At 32.6% G+C, this 24,378-nt stretch overlaps 1 protein-coding gene across 1 annotated transcript; it reads left to right on the top strand.

The window, feature by feature from the left end:
* The first annotated feature begins 103 nt into the window (after positions 1–103).
* LOC105208385 (sodium-dependent phosphate transporter 2) lies at positions 104–21,129 on the top strand. Its single transcript, XM_011178195.3, has 8 exons — positions 104–262; positions 13,820–13,872; positions 13,956–15,338; positions 15,454–15,879; positions 15,975–16,145; positions 16,210–17,191; positions 17,254–17,439; positions 18,251–21,129. Exons 3-8 carry the CDS (start codon positions 15,146–15,148, stop codon positions 18,711–18,713), a joined length of 2,421 nt encoding a protein of 806 aa, XP_011176497.2. The 5' UTR covers positions 104–262; positions 13,820–13,872; positions 13,956–15,145; the 3' UTR covers positions 18,714–21,129.
* The last annotated feature ends 3,249 nt before the right edge of the window (positions 21,130–24,378 follow it).

The following is a 24,378-nucleotide window of genomic DNA, read 5'->3' as shown; positions in this document are numbered from 1 at the left end:
TATATCGAATTTATAAATAAAGCGGAAGAGCCGAAAACGGAAGGCGGCAAATGTCAAATACATTTACATTCACACACACACACACATACAAACAACTTAAAATTGCGACTCGCTCGCTGCAGTACAGAACAGACAAAACACATGCGCTTGCTCGATAATCGCGCAGTCCAGCCAGTCAGTCCAGCTTCGCTCTCACTGGCAGAATTTTCCATTTATCGCTGCAGTTGTCGGAAAAATTGATTTCAAAATATTTGCCATACAAGTGAGTACTACAAAGAAAATTAATTGCGAAATGATTAAGTAATTGAAGTCATTGAAAAGATTATCTAATGAGATATAAAAAGTGCAAAGAAATTGAAATTTTAAAGCAAAAAATTGCAAATGTTTTGAGTGAGAAAAAATATACATACATATAAAAAATGTTAACGGTACGCAGTGAGTAAAATGTGTCTGGAAAAATGTAGGCTGTTGGAGCGAGTGAAGTGTGGAGGTGTAAAGTGCGATGGGATTTTGTAAAGGTTGCCCAGAAAGGCATGTAAATGTCAAGTTGATAAAAGAAACCGCCGATAATGATTGGCTAAAGTTTACATAGTTTTTAGCAGGTAGCAGGATAATAGGGAAGCAGCAATTTGCTCTAATGCGGCACAAATACTTGATGACACACACACGTGTGTGTTTGTATTCGTTTAAGGAAAAGCCGCAATTGGCGCCACCCGTAACTAGCTAGCAGTTGTGGGCAATACGCAGAATCCAGCACAGTCAGCATTTAACTACTTTGATATATACCCGCGGCAGCAATTTGTTGTAAATTGTAAGGTTTTAAATTTACAATTGCATTGACATTTTATTATGCTCATGCAACTACTAACAACGCTGATGCAATCCTTACCTGGGTTAAAAATCAATACGCAGACAATATACATTGATATAGCACTGATTGGGTTGCTGTGGGTGGGTGGCTGGTTGGTTGGTTGTATGTCAGAATGGGCGTGTTGATGCCGACATTCGTGCAGAGTGATACATAAGCGTTCAGTGACTGTACTGTTTGATTTTAAAACGTTTTTGCAGATAACTAAGCACTTTTCATTTTAAGTTTTGCCGGTAACTAACGTGCGTTATAAGTATTTAACATACCCGCAGGCACCAACAACCAGCAAATAATACATGTACATACATATATATATAGTGTACAGTTCATAATAATGTCAAAGAGTGTGTGGCGCGACATGTGGCTGCAAGAAATCAACGCTCAGCAGCTGCTTGTTGTTATGTATCCTTTGTTCTTTCTTTTTATTGTTGTTATTGTAATTATTAAGCGCTATTGCTCTTATTCCTGCTGCTGTGTTACGTACGTACATAATTCACGTGTCCTTGAATTGCGTGCGCTATCCCTGCTACGTTGCTATGCATTAGCCTGCGGCGCACATCCAGTTCCATTTACTGGTACTATTCAATTGCCACTTTGTTGTTGTGGTTACTAACTATTCCTGCATATGTAGCTATAACTCTTTTGCGTAGAAAATTTGCGTGGGTAAAGCAAATTCATTTTCATTTTCAGACTCAGCGGTCCAAATTATTTATGTATGTACATATGTATGTACTTAATGAAATGTATACCCTTACACCTTTTATTATGCTTTTGCAAAATTTTCGTATTTTTATTATTCATAACCTTTGTTGTACAGTACTCTGTAGTCATTCAAAGTGCGCTGACCGACCATCATCAGTCTCCTTTTACTACTGTGCGAAGCTTAAATGTATTCTATATACATATGTATGTATGTATATCTATTTATATACATATATATATTTACTATACAAATTCTATTGTGTTTTTGTTGTTGTCAAATATTCACTTTTTGACTATTTTTCCCATTTCCATACACTTATTGGTCTATGTCCTTTCCAGTCGAGCTTTGTTATATGTATAGTCTCAACTTTCTTAAAGAGATGCTCGGTAATGAAATGTATTGAATACAGTTTAGTGTTTACAGGTACGAAATTCTTGCCACCGGGACTTAAAATGAGACGATTTATAGCTTGAATGATAGGTTGAAAGATATTCGCGATTCAATGTATCGGAAATAAGAAGCCTTTTCCAAGTTTTAAGCTGAATCCCGAGTTGTCAATAGATTGTATACATAAACTGAGAAACGTCTACACATTTTTAGAATTAGAATTGAGAATCCATTCTTTAGAGCATAATTAAAATGCTCAAATTGTTCCGTGAAGCTATTATCAATAAGTTCCCCGCAATCGTCAGGCGTGCCTTTGTCACGTTTTTGTCACACTTAAACATTTCTTGAGGTCTTTATACATATGTACATATATACTGCACATTTCTTCATACATTCCAGCTATATTTACTTTCGCTAATATGTATTGTTCCAGTCAACAGCTGTTGCGTATCAAATCTTATGTCAAAAGACAATCGTTTTGTTGTTTTAGCCCAAATGTGCAGCTGTTCGCATTCTTCAAATATTGCTGGCATGCTGTGCTCAGCTGTAACAATGCTGTGGAAATTCGACAAAACAATATATCTCAACATAGTGTTTTTATGCACTCAATCAGTAGTTGATTCTCAAAAAAAAAATTGCCTACGGGTCAGAGGTTATTACAACCTGCTCTTGGTATTTTTAAATATTTATCTAACGCTGTAATTGTTTACTGCTCAATTACACACCTGTCATGTCATGTTTTTTTCCTTTCATCCATTGTAATTACTTTGGCTTGTGTGCGCACACGTGTCCTGTGTTGGCCTGACTACATTTATTAATAGTCAATTTGTTGTAATTTTTGCCTTAAATTATGGATGGTGATGCTGTGCTCATATTAATAATAATAATACAAATGATTGTTTAATATACTCTTGAGTTTCTAGCGGTGGTTTTAGTACAAACAAGGTGTGTTCAAAAAATAACGGGAATTTTCGTTTTTTTGAAAAATAATCCATTAATTCGTCTAGATTAATGTTGTCACCTTTAAAATAGTTTCCATTCGATATTATAGACTTTCTTCCAATCGTCGAAACACTTATCAAACTCGATTTTTGAGTCAGCTTTTGACTATGTCAGCGATATGCTTGTAAAACGACGGCCTTCGTTAAGGTTTACTTTATTTTAGAAAATTGGAAAAAATGTCACGTAGTCGTGTCTGACGAATATAGAAGCTGGGACATTTTTACAGTATTGTTTTTGTGCAACATGCATATACCAGGTTAGGTTAGATTAGGTTCAATGGCTGTTCCTCACCGGAGGAAACACATTTAGACAACATATATCAATATAATTAAAAACAAGTAAGGAAAGACTAAGTTTGGGTGTAACCGAACATTTTAAGCTCTCGCAATTTATTGCTATAGTTTTATTAAGATAACACACAATTTGACCCATATAATCGGCATAAAGTCCAATAGAATAACGAAAATCATCATATAAGGTAATATAAGAGCTGAGGTAATTCATGAACCGAATTCACTGATTTTCAACACCAAAGTACACTATATCCAAGACTATACGCTCATTTAATTTTGCTAAGATATCTCTCATATTAACCGATATATGGGGAATAAAGCCTACCGTATTTTTGAAAACGCTGTAATTAGTATATGGGAGCTATGGGATGTTGTGACACGACTTTAACCATTTTTGGTACAGAGACACACTTTTTGCAGAAAAATAGTGCCTTTGAATTACATTAAAACATCTGAGAGATTTACCAATATTTTCGGTGAAAAATTACCCTAACGCACTGAGTTCATCATATTCGATATCAGGGACCTTGAAAAGTTATAGTCTGATTTTGACAATTTTTCCACAAGTGATACTTCAGCTCAAATACATTTTGATTTTTGTGTAAAGTTTTATTCCGCAATCCTCTTTGGTTCCTAATGCATATATTATAAAGTGAAGGAATCAGATGGAAATCGAAATTGGGTTATATTGGAAGTTGGCGTGATTGTGAACCGTGAAATTTTACAATTTCTTAGCAACTTTGTTGCGAGATTATAATAATACAAAAGACTGCTTAATATACTTTTCAGTTTCTGGCAGCTGGTTTACTATACGAGGTGTGTTCAAAAAATAACGGGAATTTTTGTTTTTTGAAAAATGATTTAATCATTCGTCTGCAAATCTGGCGAATGTGGAGGCTGCACTATAGTTAGAGTATTGTTTTTGTCCAACAATTGGACTCTCCAAACCTGTAAAATTTAAATTTTTTGAAATTCCCGTAATTTTTTGAACACTACATAAAGGCAGAGTGCGTTATAAATACAGCTAAGCGAAACATAATACCTCGTATAGGGATATTTTCTATATAAAATTTCATTCTAATGGATGTTTTCTAAGAGGTGCTGTGTATATAAAGGTTGACCTCTCTACAGACCCATTCGTTACGCCTTGTTTTTTGTCAATATAATTTGGTTGCGAGAATAAGGTAATATGAACTGTATTTCTAACCCATTGTACCCTTTATACCCCTTGTATCGGATCTCTCGACAATTAAACGATTGCACGAAAGTTCAGTGTAATAAATCAATAAAAAATAACTGTGCATTACAAAGTCAAGGTAGTTGAATGAAAAAAAAAGAGAAAAAAAAAATAAAATTCCAACGACTCAGCAAATTCACTGCTAATGTGTCAATGGCGCAAGGCCTGCACAATACGGCTTGTGTGGCTTGTTAGCGGCACTTGCGAAATTGCATATGAGTGACACATATATACACACATACCTATCTATATATGTACTTGCATATGTATATAGAGGCATAAATGCGGGTAAAGGTAACTATCAGCATCGGTTAAACATGCAAACTATAAATAAATGGCATTAAAAAAAAACTATTGATGTGTTGATTAAACGCTGCAATGGAAAAACTTCTAAAAATATAACGATAAAAGAGAAAAACTTTTCTGCGCCGCATATGCTGCGGCAGGCGCCAATGTTCATTAACTCATTGTGCTCCTGGCTGTTGTTGCACCCTTAAATGAAATTGAAAAATTGAAAAGTAATATATCATTTGTTTATACATATAGCACTGCATTCCAATAAATAATTTTATATAAATTTATAAATGCGAATTGTTGGCTGACATTTATTTGTTGGCTTGCATGTTGACGGTGTCGCGATGACATGCAAAATTTGCGCATTTCCTTTAGCGGGAGATATCAATAAAATATCATTCGCTTTATTAAACAAATTTACAGCGAAAATTATAGATAAATAATTTTTATTTGAAAACAATATGCAAAGAGTTATGGCGTTGCAGATTTCTTTGAATGTCATATTTATATATACATATATATATGTATATTTTTAAATATTATATATAGTATATCTTCATATGCACATACATACACAGAAATATGCAGTAAAGCATGCATAATACAAAAAAAAAAACAAGAAAAAACGTAAACTTCGGCTGTACCGAAGCTAATATACCCTTCACAGCTGCATTTCTTTTAGTAACTATGTGTTTAAGCAAATCTAAAGACGTAAGAAAAAGAAGGTAAAAAAGGAAACATTTTACTAATTCTTTTTAGCCAGGTTGTTTGCTAGTAACAGGTTATATAGTTAACCGATCTGAACAATTTCTTCGGAGATTCAATTATTTCTATGAGCAATAACTCACACCAAATTTCGTGAAGATACCACGCCAAATGCGAAAATTTTCCATACAAGCCCTTGATTCCGATCGTTCGGTTTGTATGGCAGCTATATGCTATAGTTAACCGATCTCAACAATTTTTTCGGAGAATAAATTATTTCTATGAGCAATAACTCACACCAACTTTTGTGAAGATATGTAGTAAAATGCGGAAGTTTTCCATACAAGCTATTGCTTGATATATGCTATAGTGAACCGATCTGAACAATTTTTTCGGATATTAAATTATTTCTATGACCAATAACTCACACCAAATTTCGTGGAGATATGTAGTAAAATTCGGAAGTTTTCCATACAAGCCCTTGATTCCGATCGTTCATTTTGTATGGCAGCTATATGATATAGTGGTCCGATATCGACAGTTCCGACAAATCAGCAGCTTCTTAAAGAGAAATTAACATCTGCAAAATTTCAAAACGATATCTTAAAAATTGAAGGACTAGTTCGTATATATACAGGCAGACAGACGGACATGGCGAAATCGACTCAGTTCAACATACTGATCATTTATATATATACTTTATAGGGTCTCCGACGCTTCATTCTGGGTGTTACAAACTTCGTGACAAACTTAATATACCCTGTTCAGGGTATAAAAATAATAAAAATATATCCCCAAATGTGTCTGCCCAAAAATCAGCCCCTCATCCACACCTCAGGTTCCCGCTCTGAGAAGTCTCTTTTACAAATCGTATTTCATAACATTCTCCAAAGTATTGCGAAATCCAATTTCATTTTCGTTTTCATTTTTCCATTTTCTTTTCATAATTTGCATGCGCAACATTTGTTTGTGTGTGTGGCATTTGTTTTTGCTTGCATGTGCTTTGCTATGTCGGTATGTATGTACATATGTATGTATGTATGTGTATATATATAAATGTTAAGTTGTTATTGTGGAATTGCGCTTGGAAATTCACTTTTATACTCACCGGTTATTATTTATTTATTTATTACAATTAAGATTTCCCGTCATTTTCTGCTGATTTGCATTGCAACAACAACAATATGTGTAATAAAATTCGAGTAACAGCACAGCAAAACATAATGAAATTCTACAATAGCAATAGCAACAACAGCGTTACAGACACGCGCTAAAATTTTGTTTACACGTTTTGTCTACCTTTCACGTTCCTCTATCTTCTTTTACCTTCCGCTACCTTCCTCATTGTCGTCGCATTTTCACACTTCACCGCACAAGTGGTGGCAATTTGGTTTCAAAACACACGTTGTGTATTCAGGAAAGTAATATTTGTGTAACGAGTAAGAAAGGACTAAATTCGAGCGCAGCCGATTATTTGAATAGTCGATTTCGATAGTGTTCAAAAAATAACGGGAATTTTTTTCAAAGGTCCAATTGTAAATTTTTTTTTTATTTTTAGTCTATACCTGCTATTAGTCTATCCGCTAGCCGAATGAAAAATTAATTTTTTTTTTAAATCAGAAATCCCGTTATTTTTTTTAACCAGAAATGAAGACCTGGTGAATGTGAGAACGGACTTCATCTATTTTGGGTGTCAAATTGTATTTTGTTATAGGAAATATTCTCAAACGACTTTATGGAGATAGTCAATAAATGAGGTATATATGGTTTAGTAAGACCTATTGACCGATTTCATTCAGTTTAGGCACCAAACTACAACATATTAAGCGGTATAAAGAATCTAAGCAGAAGTACTAACTTATTTAACCCATTTTTGAATTGTATTGGAAGAATATAGATTCATATATTCGATACAAGAGGGTAGCGAAGAGTTGCAATCGATTCCAACTATTTTGAGATCAGAGTTGCCATAGAATATATTTTGCTAGTGCTCATTTCGATAACTCTTCTGATAATTGAGCTATCCAAATTAGCTGACGACATTCAATAGGCGTTATATTGAAAGTAGGCGTGGTTGTAGCCGGATTTCCTTCATTTTAAAACTGTACAAAGAGGACGCAATGTTTATATGACCACATTTGGCCGATATTGGAGCATTTGCGGGCTTGCTTGATTGCTTGGAGAAAACTCCTACCCAAATATGTAAATCTATTACATTACAAAAGCTCAAAGGATCAAGCAATACATGTGCTTTCGTATACATACCAATATCTAGGTGAAATTTCCACTACCGTTATGTCCTTAATACACCCGGCACACTTTTCCTTTTTGGACCCCGTGAGCGGGTGGTAACCTCATTTGCATTTGCACAAACTGGCAAGCCAACAGGCGTCACTCCAACTAGTTTATAACACATTCGAACTCATAAAGTTACTTGTTTATAGGCAGGTGTTTAGTTTTTTTATGCCATTGTCGTCATAGGTTTTGCACCAACGCCACATCGTTGGCTTTCACCCACTCCTTGCACAATTGTGTGTTCATTCAGCTATTTGCTTTGTTTCACTTTCAACGTACATACGAGCCACTTTCTTTTTCACTTTCAATAGGCTTATGTGTGTGTCCACCGGTTTTCACTTTTCGTTCCTTTAAATTTGTTTATTTTCATTTGTTGTTGTTTTTTCAAGCTTTTTGAATAGACAGTGTTCTGTGTTTTTTATCTGACCTTCAGCCGCATTGTGACTAGTAGCATGGAGCGCGTTGTACCAGAAGGTATTGGAAGAAGTTTTGCAATTCATTTGTTGTCTGCTTCGATTATTTTCGGTTGAAGGGGATTATCAAGTCATACTCTCATTTTTTTGAAATGCTTTTTTTTTACTCAATAATAAAGCGTTGTCCTTGAAATTTGTTGTTGAATGGGTGTCATTAAATTAAAGCAAAAATTGTTTTTATTTATTGCCTTCACATTATATGTAGCATACATTTAGGCGTTTAAAGGCTTATACTACTTTTGGGTGCCAAATAATTGCTCACAAAGGATTTCTCTTATTTAATACTCACATATATATATTTCAACTCATTTTTTGATATTTATAGCCCCATGCAATTCATTTGTTCAAAGCTTTGGGTGAGTCATAAACATTTTATTGCTCAATGACTAAACGACAGTAGCTGTATTGCTCCACTTATAACTTTATTTTATTTTCTATTTAAGGTGACTACCATTCAAATTCCATTATATTTCAGTTGAATTTTTTTATGCAACCTTTAACTATGTACTAGTAATTATATGGAATTTCTTAAAAATGTACCCCAAAGTCACGAACTGTAACGAAAACTGTAAACTACTACTGTACTTAGTAAATGACGCTATATATTATATATACGAGAGTGCTATAAAAATCTTGTTAGACTATGAGTCGGCGAATATTAATAATATCTTGTCTATTATTTCAAACCAAATAAAATTAGAAATTTAGAAAAGTAGAATACTTTCAATCAAAGACATAAAAAATGTTTCTAAAATTAAGGATTCTTGAGACAATTCCAGAGAACTGTACTTCAACCAAAGAATTTTGAACCAAATCGGTTACTAAAAGAAGTGCGCTCTGTGATATTTTTCCTTTAAAACCACTTAGATGTCGCATTCTCTTGCTTGGTGCAAAGACAATTATAATTTCTTTAATGATCAAAAATCTTTGCCAAAACCAACGCCCCTACATATACATATGCATGTATGTAGATATATACCGAATTTTATATATATGGGTCAAATATATCGTTGGCATCGTATTCTAACCCGAGTTATTATATAGTATCGCTCTATAAAATTAAAGCCTCAGTGGCTAATGTATGTATGTCTAAAGAAGTTATTTGTAGGTCATAATTCTTTCAGACTCTGTGTGTTTGTTGTTTATATGTTTATACTTCTATATGAACATATTTATGCATTGAAATCTAGTATAAATTGTGCTCATGACGTATGGAGTCGACTAAAAGTACATAAATATAGTTTATCGTTCAATTTATTGCTGCAGCTTTATATAAGACAGGCTATTAGAAGGATTTTTCCACTTTTTATGTACATATGTATTTCATTACATACTCATACGTGAAGACATACATATTTATAATACCTTTCATCGCTGTATGCCCATTTAACCTTTATATTAATTCAAAGACCCCAATAGAAATTTTTCGAAATTCAAAAAGGAAAGTTTATAATTAATAGTTTGAAAATTTCCAATTGTCCAAAAGACATTTTAATTTTTTTTTAATTATAAATGAAATCGCTAAAAATGTTAAAAATTATTCCAAAAACCGACTTTGAGAAGTGTTTCGACGATTGGAAGAAGCGCTGGCATAAGTCCATATTATCGAATGGAGATTATTTTAAAGGCGACAACATTAATGTAGACGAAGGAATAAATATTTTTTTATTATATTCCCGTTATTTTTTGAACACTTAGGTATTAACATACATACATGATTTTAATATTGGTCAATGAGTTAACTTAAATATCTATTGTTATATCTAAAATTGAACCATATATTTCTAAATTTTATATAAATAATTTATAAATTCTACCCTCTATAGAGAAAATTTATAATTTTAATAATAATATAAAAAAGGACAGATTTTTATATACAAGTAAAATGTAGGGATTTTTCGACAAAGCAAAATCTACATTTTTATGTAATTTTTTTTCGGTCAAAATGCAAATAAGTTTATTTGACAACTTTTTATCAAGCATATGTTCGAATGGCAGCAACCTTTTGTCAATGCGAATATTGTTGCACGAAACTTCCCAAATCGCAGACAACTTGTTCCTTAACTGCTTTTTTTTTGTTTTAAATTTAAGCTTTTTCTGGAGCAAAAATGTGGAAAAGCTAGGAAAAACGATTTTTTTCTCATTTTTAAAAATTATGAGTTTTTCAGAGCAAAAAACGTGATCCTTTAATTTTTTCAAAAATTTGAACGAGTGAAGCAAAAAAACGGCTGGCTGGATTAATTTGATTTTTTTGTAGGGTTTTTGTGGACATATTGAACTGTAAAAGGCACACTTAACATTTCCATGGTTTCCTCAATATTTTCGATCTAGCGCTCGATTTTCCAAAAAACCACCAGAAGCCCTTTTTTTGTTGCATTTTCAAATTCATGTGACAATAAGAAAAAAAAATTTTTTTCGGAAAAGCAATGGATAGTCTTTAAGGAGAATTCATTCAAGTTCTTGAAACCCACATTTACCTTTCAGTGCGATCATTGGTTGCTGAGATATCGATAATCAAAGACAAAATGATCCTTTTCCATTTGAAGACCGATATCTCGGCGAGAAGTGGACGTATCGAGGTGTTCAAAAAACCAAATTAAAGCTAAATGAACAAAGTATCCGATCCTTATAGTGGTTAAGCTAAAAAGATTTTTTCCACGCCCGTAGACCAGAAAAAAACTCTAAAAAAATTTTGAAAATTTTTTTGTTGTTGGTTTTTCTACGATAACTCAAAAACCGCAGAGGTTAAAATTTTTTAAAGTTCTATTCCAAAATCTAGACACTTGGAGCTATAATTTCCTTCTTCATCGATTTCTTGTACGACCATTTCTTTCGAAGTTACGGCCTGAATTTTTTTCTGATCCCTTAATTTTTTTCAGTAGTGTATATATGTATGTGTACACATACAAGGCAATGGTGCACATATTATATTTTTATGTATTATACATATTTAATATTATAATAAATGTTCCAAATGTCTAACCTTTTGTACTTTAAGGTCAAACCTTTTTGTTTTCTTTTAATATTGTAAGAAATGATTGGTAAAACTTGTAGGGAATTTTGTGGGGAAAAATTTTAAACAGCGTAGGGAAAAGTGGGGATTTTTTTCTTCTTTGGTGGGGATTTTCCAAAAAATACCATCACTGATAGCGATTAAAGTTGAGAATGTCCTGACACCCATTTCATGGACTTGGACGAGAATATTTACTTAAAATTAGTGTTACGAAAGGCATCTCAGTAACACTTATGGAGCTTATAAGTCTTTATTTGCCTTATACGCGTGTGTAGGGTCTGAATAAATTGTTTTGAATTCCAACTAAAATTTATAAAGGTAATTCTTACTCAATGTAATACTTAAACTCAATGTAATAATAAATAGTTCTTATATCCACCCAGTGAAAAATAAGAAAAGGTCATGTGGTTTCTGAGATTTTTCTGTGAAATTTTAAAATTTATGTTTTTTGAATAGAAAATGCAATCTAATTTACAAGTTCAATATGTACTACTTACCACATACATATTTTTCCCTACTGAGTCTTCTTTTTTAACGTGACAACAATTTCTCGCTAATAAGAGATTGAAGATTACCGTAATGACAATCAGTTTTAATGTAAAGCAAATTGAAATGCTGGAAAATTGCACACTTTACGAAAAATTATGTGTATAGAAGACAATGACAGTGGCAACATTAGAAATATTTAGTTGTAACCGGTTCAAAGCTCGACAAACTGGAAGTAACTGCAACGCTACTTGAAAAGGTGCGTGCTTTCACATAGACACAGCTAGATAGTTACATATGGAAAAAGTATTTTTTGCATGCAAATTCGGCAGATGTCTATCTTGCAGTTAACAAAAGCGTCAAATTGCTCGATATCCGGCGCTTACATAATAGCAATGCTGACACGAGTGTATTGTAATAAATGTGTTTAATTTTTATTGTTGTATTTGCTAATTGTTGGCAATTAAATATCGTATGAATTGTGTTAATACAATAAACTACTTTTGTTTGGGATTTCCTACAATGTTGTTTAATGAAACTGCTATTGTACTATATTTAATTATTTCTGTATGTTTCTATTTCTGTTTTTGTTTTGAAATTGTATTTTAAACTATTTTTCTATATTTGCACTAAATTCTTTCTCATATGCTTTCCCAATGTCTCTAATTTTTTATTTTCCTCGTATAATGCCATCTATGCTTCATCATCATCATCATCACCCACATATGTACCGTTCTGTTTTGTGTTGACATCTTAATTGTTGTCAATTTGTACTCCTCCAATTGCAAGTCAAGTTGTTAATTTAATTGTGTGATAGTTCGCAAAGCGTGTAGTCGTGTAAAATTTCACTTTTCGTTCACTTTTAGCAAAACTTAATCCTTGATCCTTGTTTCTTGTACGCGGTGACATTTATAAATTGTTTGTGAAACTTTTACAAGGAGAATTAATTGTTGTTGGTGGTAGTGATGTAACAGGGATTCTTTGAAATGGTTGTGCTTCTTGATTGAGTTGGTAATAAATATGTAGGAAAATACAATTTTGTTAAGGAAGCTCGATTTATGTCGACTAATTTCGATTTAATCGACTATATACCAAATTTTAATTTATATTTGAACGGAAGACCATTTGAGTTTCCTCAAAGAGTATAGAGAGATTTTGAGATTTATAAGGAGATTTTTGATAGAAGACGATAAAGAGTCCGCACAGTTATAGAGAGATTAAAGTTGAGCATGGTACCTACTCTCCTTTCGCAGATTTTTTCGAGATTCTTACTTAAGATTAGTGTTACAGAAAGCTTCCCAGAAACATTAATGGAACTTAGACACCTTTACTTACCTTATGAGCTTGATGTTAGAAGATGAAAAAAAATTCGTAGAGTGAATTCTATTTACAGAGAGTATAAAGTTGAGGATGTTCAGACTTCCAATTTGTGGATTTGATCGAGAATCTTAACTTAGTGAATTCTATTTATAGAGAGTATAAAGTTGAGCATGTTCTGACATTCACTTCGTGAATTTGATCGAGAATTTTACTTAAGATCAGTGTAACGAAACGCATCCCAGGAACACTAATGTGTCTTTCAAGCCTTTTACCTACCTTATAAGGTTGTTTTAAACAACAATTGAAATTAAAAATCTATATGAAGCGTAGAGAGAATACTAGAAACTTTTAGGTTAGGTCGCTGGATGTATGAATATAGTGAACAATTTGAAAATAATCTAAGCTCAAACTACATTGTTGTTGTACAGATTAAAATATGTAGGGAAATATAAATTTTTTATTTTTTTTCAAGGCTTCAACTTTGACCCCTTATATCCACTGTCCTTTAATCTTGTTCGAAAAATGTTATGCAGCATTGAAATGAGAAAAAAATTTAAATCATATACATATGTATTTTGAACTTTTTACTTTTTAATAAATCCTTTTTCGAATTTCGAAGGCAAATATTTCACTTTTGGAGGTTAACTTCGAAAATATGAAAAAAATACTTTGATTCAATAAAAAAAAAAAAAACAATTTTATCGTAAGGAGCTATTATTAAAAATGTGTATTATTTTTTTCAGACATGTTACTGTTCTCTCTGACGGATCAACTATTATGCTGTCCTAAACGCCTGGTATGTCTATAAATAACTATAAATATGTACATATATAATGCAAGAATCTACTAATTGTTTTGAATTTATCTTCTTGTTTGCAGACAACAAAGACCAGCATTGCAAAAACAGCAGCAGCAGCAACAACAAAAACAACAACTACTACACACTCCATAACTTTATAACAAGAGATTTTCGTTTTCGCGCAATTTTAAGAAAAGTAACAACAACAGCGACAACATCAAAAAAGTTGGCGCCAAAAATTTCTTAAAATCACCGAAAAGTAAACGAAACGGAAAAAAGGGAGTATATATAAAAAGCAAGCAACACCGCAAATAAATTAAACAAATTACGCTAAAAGCGAACAACTCTTTTGAAAAAAGATAACGAAACGATAAACTACAAAGAATTTAAATTTTAAAATATTTTTGTTCTCAACACACAATTTCACCAACTAAATTTGCTAAAAGAGTGTGGGTTAATTAACTACATTTGATTACCGCTTGAAGTACATGTAATTTAGCGTGTGTTTGTGTGTGATATAGTTTGCTTTTAGGCGCAGTTAGTTTGGTACTAACTAAACTAGCTGCATTCTAGAAAAAAACTTATAAGCTTACTTTAACTAATAAGGCGCTACACGCAGGACGCTTTGAGTTTCATCAAAAATTTCATATTTTCGTAATGAAAATTGCAAACATGAAATTTAAGCGCAAATATGGCTGTTTAAATATTTGAAAAATAATATTAGTGTATTTTTCGAATATTTTATTTCATAGTATTTTATAAGTTTACAAAACATTATAAACAACAAATCTCCCCTGTCTCAACTAAGTCTGTAACTGTCTGTTTGTGTCTTCTTCTGTAAAACGCACCCCCCATTACCCACCAACTGGTTAGATTAAAACAATACATTTACACTTAAACACACACATACATACTTACAAATAAAGCGTTTAAATTTAATGTTATTTAAGCGCAGCTTTCATATTAAAGTGTATATACTTTCGTAAGCCAATAGCTAGCATTTGTAGTATTTCATACAAGCGGACGCTTCAAAGTTTTACGATTTCTGCCACATTTCTCTCTACCGCTCCTCTTACAGGGTGTATACTTTTCATATTTTATTTGAATTTTTTTTCTAACTTCACTTTTTTTAATATACACGCTAATAATTGTGAGAAAACGTTGAATCAAATGATATTATAATCAAATTATCAATAATACAATAACAACTAAAGAAAACGTTAAATTAATTGCACTTGAAAACAAAAACAAACAAAAAATAACGTGCAACATGGATGCTTTGTCGCCCGATTTACTTTGGATGGTCATACTCGGCTTTCTGATCGCTTTCGTGCTGGCATTCGGCATTGGCGCTAACGATGTGGCAAATTCGTTTGGTACGAGTGTTGGTTCGGGTGTGCTTACCATACGGCAGGCTTGTGTGCTGGCGACAATATGTGAGATTTCTGGTGCGGTTTTGATTGGTGAGTCGATTTAATATTAATATTAATATTTAAAATATAAAAACAAAAATTAAAAAAAATAATAAAAAAATAAAAAACGAAACAGTTTTCAAATAACGACACCTCACATTCACAGGTTACAAAGTTTCGGACACTATGCGTAAAGGTATTCTGGAAGTGGGTCTCTACGAGGGCGCCGAAGAGGAGCTAATGTTGGGCTGTGTCGCTGCGCTGGCAAGCAGCGCTATTTGGTTGCTGGTCGCCACATTCCTAAAGCTACCCATTTCGGGTACACACAGTATAGTCGGTTCAACAATTGGTTTTTCGCTGGTGGCTCGCGGTACACAGGGTCTCAAATGGTCCACATTGGCCACTATAGTCGGTTCATGGTTCATATCGCCGGTGATGAGTGGTTTAGTCAGTATTTTACTCTTTTTGGCCATACGAAAATTTATTTTGCGCGCCAGCGAACCACTGAAGGCGGGCTTTCGTTCGCTACCGATCTTTTATGGTGCCACCTTTTTCATCAATGTCATTAGTGTGGTGTTGGATGGACCAAAGTGTGAGTATTGATTGAAATGTGAAATAATCTTCCAAAAATTTTATTTTTATTAATTTTGATTAAAAATTTAATTTGTTTTTTAATTTTTCCCACAGTACTTTACATGGATAACATACCCACGGGCATAGCTATAGGTGGCAGCATTGCGCTGAGCTTATTGGTTGCACTACTAACACAACTTATTGTTGTACCAATCCAAAAACGTAAAATCGCTAAACAATTACGCGCTCAAAACCCTGTCAAATTCAATTTTGAGGACTCCGTTGGTGAGTAAAACTGATTTATAAGAAATAGTTAAAAATAATATTAATTCTAACTTTCATGCCGCAGAATCCTCACCGTCCGGTAGTCCTAAGAAAAATCGTCGTCCATTATCACTCGTTAGCGATGGCAAACAATTGCCAGCAATTGCCGAAATCACCGAACTCGTCTCATTGACCGACAATTCACCGAAAACATTCAAGTTGGCACCGTATGGTCTAAATAAAAACGGGCATGTGACCACACCAAATAACGGTTACACTGCAGATGGTTATAAGATCAATCCGGACATCATTAAGAAAGCCGAGGATTTGCTGGGCAAAGCCAGTTTGGATAATACGGATTTGACCATTACAAGTTTGAATTTCATTGACGAGCAGTATCAGAATGGCAATGGCAATGGTTTGTTGCAGAATGGCAATCGGAATAACAATACAAACGGTTTGGTATTGAATGGTGGTGGTGGTGTTGGTAAAGCCAGTCAGTTGCAGGACTATTTCAAGCCGGGCGTAAAATCACCTTTATTGGATACGAAGAGCTTAGAACATACCCAGGAGCTTCCAGCACAACAGCAGCAGCAGCAACAGCTGCTCGAAAGCAATCAATCACCCGGCTGTGTTGCAAATAATAAAATTATACTAACTGCCATGGACACCAGTACCACCAACACTGCTGCTACAACAACCACAACTGCTGCACTCGCTATTGCGCCAACAGTGGCTGGAAAGACACAAATTTCGGATGTAATTGTTACGAAAGCCACAACAACAACTATGTTGGATCCTATAACAACATCCACAACTGCCAAAAAGGATTTGAAAGTGGTTGAAAGCGGTAGCAGTTTGGAAATGATGATAACCTCTACACTATCCCCAAATTCCAGTAAGATACCGTTGATTGAAAGCAAAGAGTTGATACACGATTTTAAGCAGACAGGCGATCCAGCAGCGCACAATGACGAGGAGTCCGAGGAGGTGTCAATGCTATTTTCATTTTTACAAATTTTAACTGCAACTTTTGGCAGTTTCGCACATGGCGGCAATGATGTGAGGTAAGTGGCGGGAAAATATGATATAGTTGGCATAGATAATATAAATGTATTATACTTTTTAGCAATGCCATTGGACCATTAATCGCGCTGTACATGATTTATAGGGAAGGTTCTGTGATGCAAAAGGCCGAAAGTCCCATTTATATTCTGATCTATGGAGGTATTGGTATCTCAGTGGGTCTATGGCTGTGGGGACGACGGGTCATCGAGACAATCGGCAATGATTTAACAAAAATCACATCATCCACGTAAGTTTTAGAGAGGCTATGTAGTATTGTTGGGAAAAGACTGCAAAAAACGTCCATCTGTTCGTCCAAGCGATAACTTGAGTAAAAATTAAGATAACTTGACAAAATTTGGTACACATGTTCCTTGGGACCGTAGTAAAATTTGATATAAAGGATCGAACTAGAAAAGGACATATCTGGATTTAAGTGTTTTAGAGAAGTGGGCATGGTCTGGCTTCTAAATAAGTTTTTTGTGAATATCTCGCAAACTAATAAAGCTATATGAACCAACCACACCACAAAAATTGATATAATCGGATAATAACCACACTCACCTCCCATCGCCCACTTATGGGTCAAAAACGATATCTCAAAAACTACTCGACCTATTTTAATGAAATTCGGTACATAATACTTTTTTTCACCCTCTCAGATATTTTAATGTAATTCAGAGGAATTTTTTTCTTCTAATAGTGTGTTTCTGAACCAAAAATAATTAAAATCGGGTCATAACTTCTGTTAGTTCCCATATACCTAATTATAGGTTTTTCAAAAATAAGGTGGGGTTTATTCCGCATATATCGTTTAATATGTGAGTTATCTTAGCAAAATTAAGTAAGCGTATAGTCTTGGATCTAGTGTACCTTGGTGGTAAAAATGAGTGAAATCGGTTCAGGAATTACCTCAGCCCCTGATGATTTTCGTTAATCTATTGTGTGTTTTCTTAATAAAATTACATCAATAAATTGCGAGTGTATAAAATGTTCGGTTCCACCCGAACTTAGCCTTTCCTAATTTGTTATCAATTCATTTCTTTTTCTCTATCTTTCAGCGGTTTTACTATTGAGGTTGGTGCCGCGATCACTGTGCTCTTGGCAAGCAAAATCGGCTTACCCATCTCAACGACGCATTGCAAAGTGGGTTCAGTGGTTTTTGTTGGACATGTGAGCAGCAAGGGACATAAACCAGCGAAAGCCGACGGACTCTCGAAAGAGGCTTCAATGGAAGGCGGCGTCATTACATCATCCACTGCTACCACACCAACAACAGCGAATGCGAATGAAGTAAGCGGTAAAATGACGGTGTCCTCATCGACGAGCGCAAATGCGATGGCCAATGGTGCGGGTGGTGTTGAAACTGTGGCTACTACAACTGCTGCCGCTGCTGCTGCGGTCGGTGCTGTCGATTGGCATTTGTTCAGAAACATAGCCTACGCTTGGATTGTGACCGTGCCGGTAACGGCGCTGCTCTCAGCTGGCATAATGTTTCTGATGTGCAGCATTGTTTTGGCATAAGCCACATATATGCATGGCGATTTAATACAAAAACCAAAAATATATTATTAAAAAGCAGAGAACCATGTTACAATTATTAAGTATTCATCAAAACTTACTAACAACGTAAGCGTATCTACACATATGTACACATTAACGATATTGTACTTATTATGATAATGTAATTTATTGTTATTATTAAAAAGAAAAGCGATTAAAACAAAATATGGTATAATTAAATTTAAAAAAAATTATTAAACAAAAAAAAAAAAAATTGGCAGCGTATATGGAAAAATTGTAAAAAAAAGTTTGAAAAATGAAGGATTTGAAATGTTTGCATATTTGCGTATTGAGTTAAATTGTAAGTGCCAGTTAGCCTGCCAGCCAGCGTCAATGCATGTATGCCATATACATTACAAAAAAAAAATTGAAAAATTATTATTAAATTAAATTGAACATTAAACGAATAATTAAAGAAAAAATAGTAATATTTACAGTGGAAGCAGCTAAGTACTTACATAATTAATTTAAAAGCATGAACTAAGTATTTCGTGCGTTGATTGTTTGATTTGAACGTCGTTTAGTCATGTCCGTATGATATTTGAAACCAAAACAAAAAAAAAATGTTTTTAAATGTGGGTTACAAAATAAAATTATTAAATAAAAAATATTTATTAAAATATTTATTCAAAACAAATTAATTCAAAGTACTCATTGGCAACCTGTTGATATTGGCAAAATAATAAAATATACCATTGAAAAGCAATCGAACTTTTTTCATTTTTTTTACACGACAAAACGCATACACGTTAATGGTATGACAAAAAATAATAAATATATATATTTGAATTTATATATATTAAAATAATATATTAAATTTTTTTTAAGCTTGCGAAATTGTTAATTTTATACAAGTTGTTTTGAAAATTTTTAAACGAGTATTTTTAAAAAACATTTTGTCTAAAAATTAAAAGCAGTTTATTAATTAATTAAAATCAGTTATATTTAAGTAATGAAAATCTCACGAAAAATCTCTGTCAAGCAGCCTTAAGTTCCATTCCTAACTCACTAAGTTCGCTAATTTTTTTAAAACTCATTGATATTATTTAGGAAAACAACAATTTCCTTTACTCAACCTCAACTAAAATGAATTTATTGTTTCTAAAACAAAAAAAAAAAACTTAGCGAAACAATAATTTAACCTTAAAACATAAATTTTATAGAAAAAATTCATACAAGTACACTAATAAAATAAAAGCATTACTTTTTGTTGAAAAAAAAACTTTAAATTAGATAAAAAATAAAATAAAATACAAAATTTATAATTTCAAATGTCTTTGTTTGTATTAAGTTTGAGTACGGAAATCAATTTTGTTATTTTGCAAAAAAAAAAAAAAAATAATTTTAGATACTCAAGTATTTAGTAGTACTGCAAGTACATACAACTGTAATTGTAGCTGAAAATATTAGAGCAAATGAACAAATACAAATAAATAAGACGGGACACAAATAATTTAAACAAAAATATATAATTAGAGGCTGCATACAAATATAATGATTGATTACAATTGGTTTGAAGGTCAATTAAATTAAATAAAAAAATAATTTTTTTTTAATAAAAACCATAGAATGGTGTATTATATTTTATTTTCTACTTCAAAGAATTTATAGTTATAAAATACAGGAAAAAATTTTAAGTTTTTAAAACTAAAAATCAAAATAATTTTTTATAAACAAAAAAGTATTAATTTTAAATAATTTATTAATTTTGAAAAATATTGTGTGCTTAAATTTTTTATTTTTTTTATAACTTTAAGTTTTATATCACTAACTTAGGTTACAAATTTTAATTTAGTTCACAAAACTCTTTTATCTCTTTTTTTTGCTATAATTAAACCAATAAATTAAAAAAAAAGAAAGTAAAATCATAAAATTTAAATTTTTTTTATAACCAAAATATTATGTGCTAAAATTCAATACTATGTTTAAGTACAAATATTTTTTTTTTTTAATACTTTTCTGAGCAATTGAATTACTAACTTAAGTATTATTACATAAATTATATTTTATATTTATTATAAAAATTTAAAATTATTATATTTTAATTATTTAAATTTTATTTGAAAAGTGTAGTTATTTTCACTTAAATTCCTTCAAATGAAATATATTTATTTTACTGAAAATAAAAGCAGTTGTATTTGCAGCATACGTAAAGATATTTCCAACAACAGCAATAAAAACAATAGCAACAACAAACAACTTTTAATGTTTCAAACAATATAAATATTAAACTCATACTTTGCATTAAAAAAACAACAAATTTAAAAATTTTTGAAACCCAAAGTGTAAGAAAGAAATGTCAATATTAGTAACTAAAACAAATATTTAATATAGCTGAAAAAAATGTAAAAGAACAAACAATTTTATTGTAGTTGTGTATGTGAATAAAGGGTAATCAAGTAGTTACCAACAACAAGTTTTAAACAAACAACAAAAAACAACTACCTAGTTAGTTAAGTTAATATTTATGCAATGGCAATAGTAAAAGAACAACAATATTTCCGATACAAAGAGTAAATACAAAACAGAGTAAACTCGAAAAATATAAGAAAGACAAAAAAACAATATTTTTTATTTCTTTATAGCGAGGCTAAAATTTTTTTACAAATTACTAAGACACTTTTTGTTTAAAAAAAACTCTAACACATTTTTTTAAATATTTTTGTAATCACTTTTTATAAATCAACAACAAAAACGCAGAAAAGTCTACTTTGAAAGCTTAAAAATTATGTTTTTTTTTAAATTATCTCTTATCAGTTAATGGCTTAGCCCTAGAATAAATGTTTTTTAAAGACATTAGCTACCCTCTACATGCTTGTCAACTGTAAAATGTATTATAAAAATATAATTGTTTCTAAGTTCACAAAAGCTTTGAAAGCTCAACAAAATTTTGTAAACAAAAATATGAAAAACAAAAGTAATTTTCTATGCTATTATTAATAAGGAGTTTTCCACCACACTGTACACAAAGTAAAATAATTTTTCAGCGCTAAAACAATTTTTGTATAAATTCAAAAAATTAAAAATTCTAATTTATAGTTAATTGAGCCATATACAATAATTATGTTATACCAAAAACCTTAACCCCATATTTAATAGATCCTCATAATGATAAATTAAAGAATAGTTGAAAAAATAAATAAAGTTATAATGAATAAACTGTCATAAGTTCCTCGCAAAAATTGTGTTTAATTTATCACCTCACAGTTACTTTTGAGTTTTTAATACTGCGAGAGATTTCCTTTGGGTGTCAATCTCTGTAATTTAGATTTACTAATACTCTTTTATTTATGTTACTGCTATAAGCGGATGGTGCACTGGAAAAATTCGAGGCTGCTGAATTCGGAAATATTCAACAAAATACCACAAGTCAGTGCCATTAATTTTCCTTCGAGGAATATAGCAGATGACGTCGTTAGCACAATAAAGGACTACTGTTCAAAAATGTCTTACATACTCTTTTATTCCCCACCAATTAACACTAAAGTGATCCAAACATAAGGATACTTTTTCCGTTCTGGTTCTCCGAATAATTAATTTAATGTATTCTAAATGTGGATGGATCTGAGAAAAAATGTTTCAAATATATGGAAAGGAATACCTAATCTAATAACCTAAAAGATATAAGCTCAGGACACAAAGGCATACAGGGAAATGAACTCGCGGACCAACTAGCAAGGAAGGCCGCGGCCACCAGCCCAATAGGGCCGGAGCCCTTTATCGCGGTTGGTCGGCACGTTCATATAAGCCGCCTGCAAGAGGAGGAAGTAGCAAGCAGGAATCGCTGCTGGTTACACATACAGGGACTTCGTCACTCCAAACTGTTCCTCGGAGGATACAATCTGAAAAGATTCAAACAGTTAATGGCGCTCCCCAGGAGCAAACTCAGACAAATTTTCGCATTCTATACCGGCCACTGCAGACTACGGTGTCATCTGCACAAACTGGGAACCCACTCGTCGGATCTTTGCCGATTCTGTGATTTGGAGGCGGAGACACCAGAGCACTTACTCCTTGACTTCCCGGTGATCGCGAAGGAAAGGGGACAGACAATTGGGGATCTATATCTCCAAAGAGGAAGTATCGCATGCATCAGCCCTGCAACACTGTTCAGATTTCTTAACGTGACTGGATTGGAGGGGGTGCTGTGATAACTGGAGAGGACACAATAGACCTTAGGTAGCGGTGCAATCCTCACTATATAATCTAAAAGATAAATCTAAATTCCGTAGATAGCGCTGGTCAGAGGATTTCAGAAATTCTAATATGATAAGCCATGTAGAATATAATACATTTTCTTTGTACACTAGTGTAATTTGAAAATTTGTGCTTCATAAATAAAAGCTTCAAAGCTTAGCTTTAATCTCAGCAGCTTTTAAATTGTCTGTTATTCAAAAGCTCAAGCGAAAAACCGGCACAATAATCTGATAATTGCAAATCAAATATTACGAAATGCATGGGTGTGAGAAAATCGGTAGCGAAGGGTCAAATAGGGATCTAATTTGAACGAAATACAATTTTCTCAATAAATAATAATAAAAATAGAGATCTAATTTGTGAAAATTGTTTTAACCTTCAAATTAGTTAATATTTATATAAGTGTGAACACACAGTTCGTCTTTTTGATTTCTTTTGTGTGAATACGCGATACATATACTCGTATTATCAAGTACTCTAGTGTTAATGACGTTACGGAGTCATTTATTTATTAGATGCTAATTGAAAGAGTTGCTAACGATACAGCAATTTGTTAAATACGAGTATAACAATAATAGGAATTTGTCGAACTGTATTTTTTTTTATCGGAAAGCATGTATATTCTGAGTGAATTTACGCAAATAATTTCTGTTACTTTTCTCATTTTGATTCCTTATTTATAAATATATGGTAAGACATAAGTGAGTCATCTACTGTTTTGTTCGCTTAGGATATGTGAGCCGCTATATATTTATTTATTTACTAAGTTAAAAATCGCACTATTTTGAGTTGCACAAAGCTCACTTCTTGTGTGATATTTTTTTTTGGTACAAGTGCACAAATACTCGTATGTAAATGTATTTTTGCCAATTCCACTTTGCTTTGAGTATGCTTGTATATTTATTTGTTATTATTTTTTTTTCATTTGAAATACATATATATATTTTTGTTATTGTTTTTTCGCATGACTATATGTAAACAATCACTTAAATTGTGCTGTCTGTGCGGGCTTTAGGTGAGAAAACAAGTCTTACTTACAAGTTGTAAGCTTAAAAGCTTTCATGTACTCTCCTATTTGCTCATTATATTTGCATTACATACCATACAATTGCAGTGCAACGGAGCTGTGATGACGCTCCTAAATCCACTAAAAGATACAACTATATCTCATTGTAGCCTGCTGTCACTCACTATTACTTACCAACTTGTACTTATGCTTTTACGTTAAAGCGGAGATCGATCGAATATTCCTCTGTGTGTATGATGAGTACAACAAACGCTCTCTTTGTGTTGTTATAAACAAACTGTGTATTTGTTTGTGTGTGTGTGTTCTTGTAAGAGTATGCGCGTGTGCTGTTGGCCCACCTTTAAGTTGTGCTGCTGCTGCTCACCAACATTTGGCCGGGCCAGCCAGCGGGCTAGCCGCTAG

Source organism: Zeugodacus cucurbitae, chromosome 4, assembly GCF_028554725.1.
Source record: "Zeugodacus cucurbitae isolate PBARC_wt_2022May chromosome 4, idZeuCucr1.2, whole genome shotgun sequence".
Lineage (NCBI taxonomy): Eukaryota > Metazoa > Arthropoda > Insecta > Diptera > Tephritidae > Zeugodacus > Zeugodacus cucurbitae.
The sequence above is the reverse complement of the archived record's forward strand: the minus strand, read 5'-3'. Positions and strand labels throughout refer to the sequence as shown.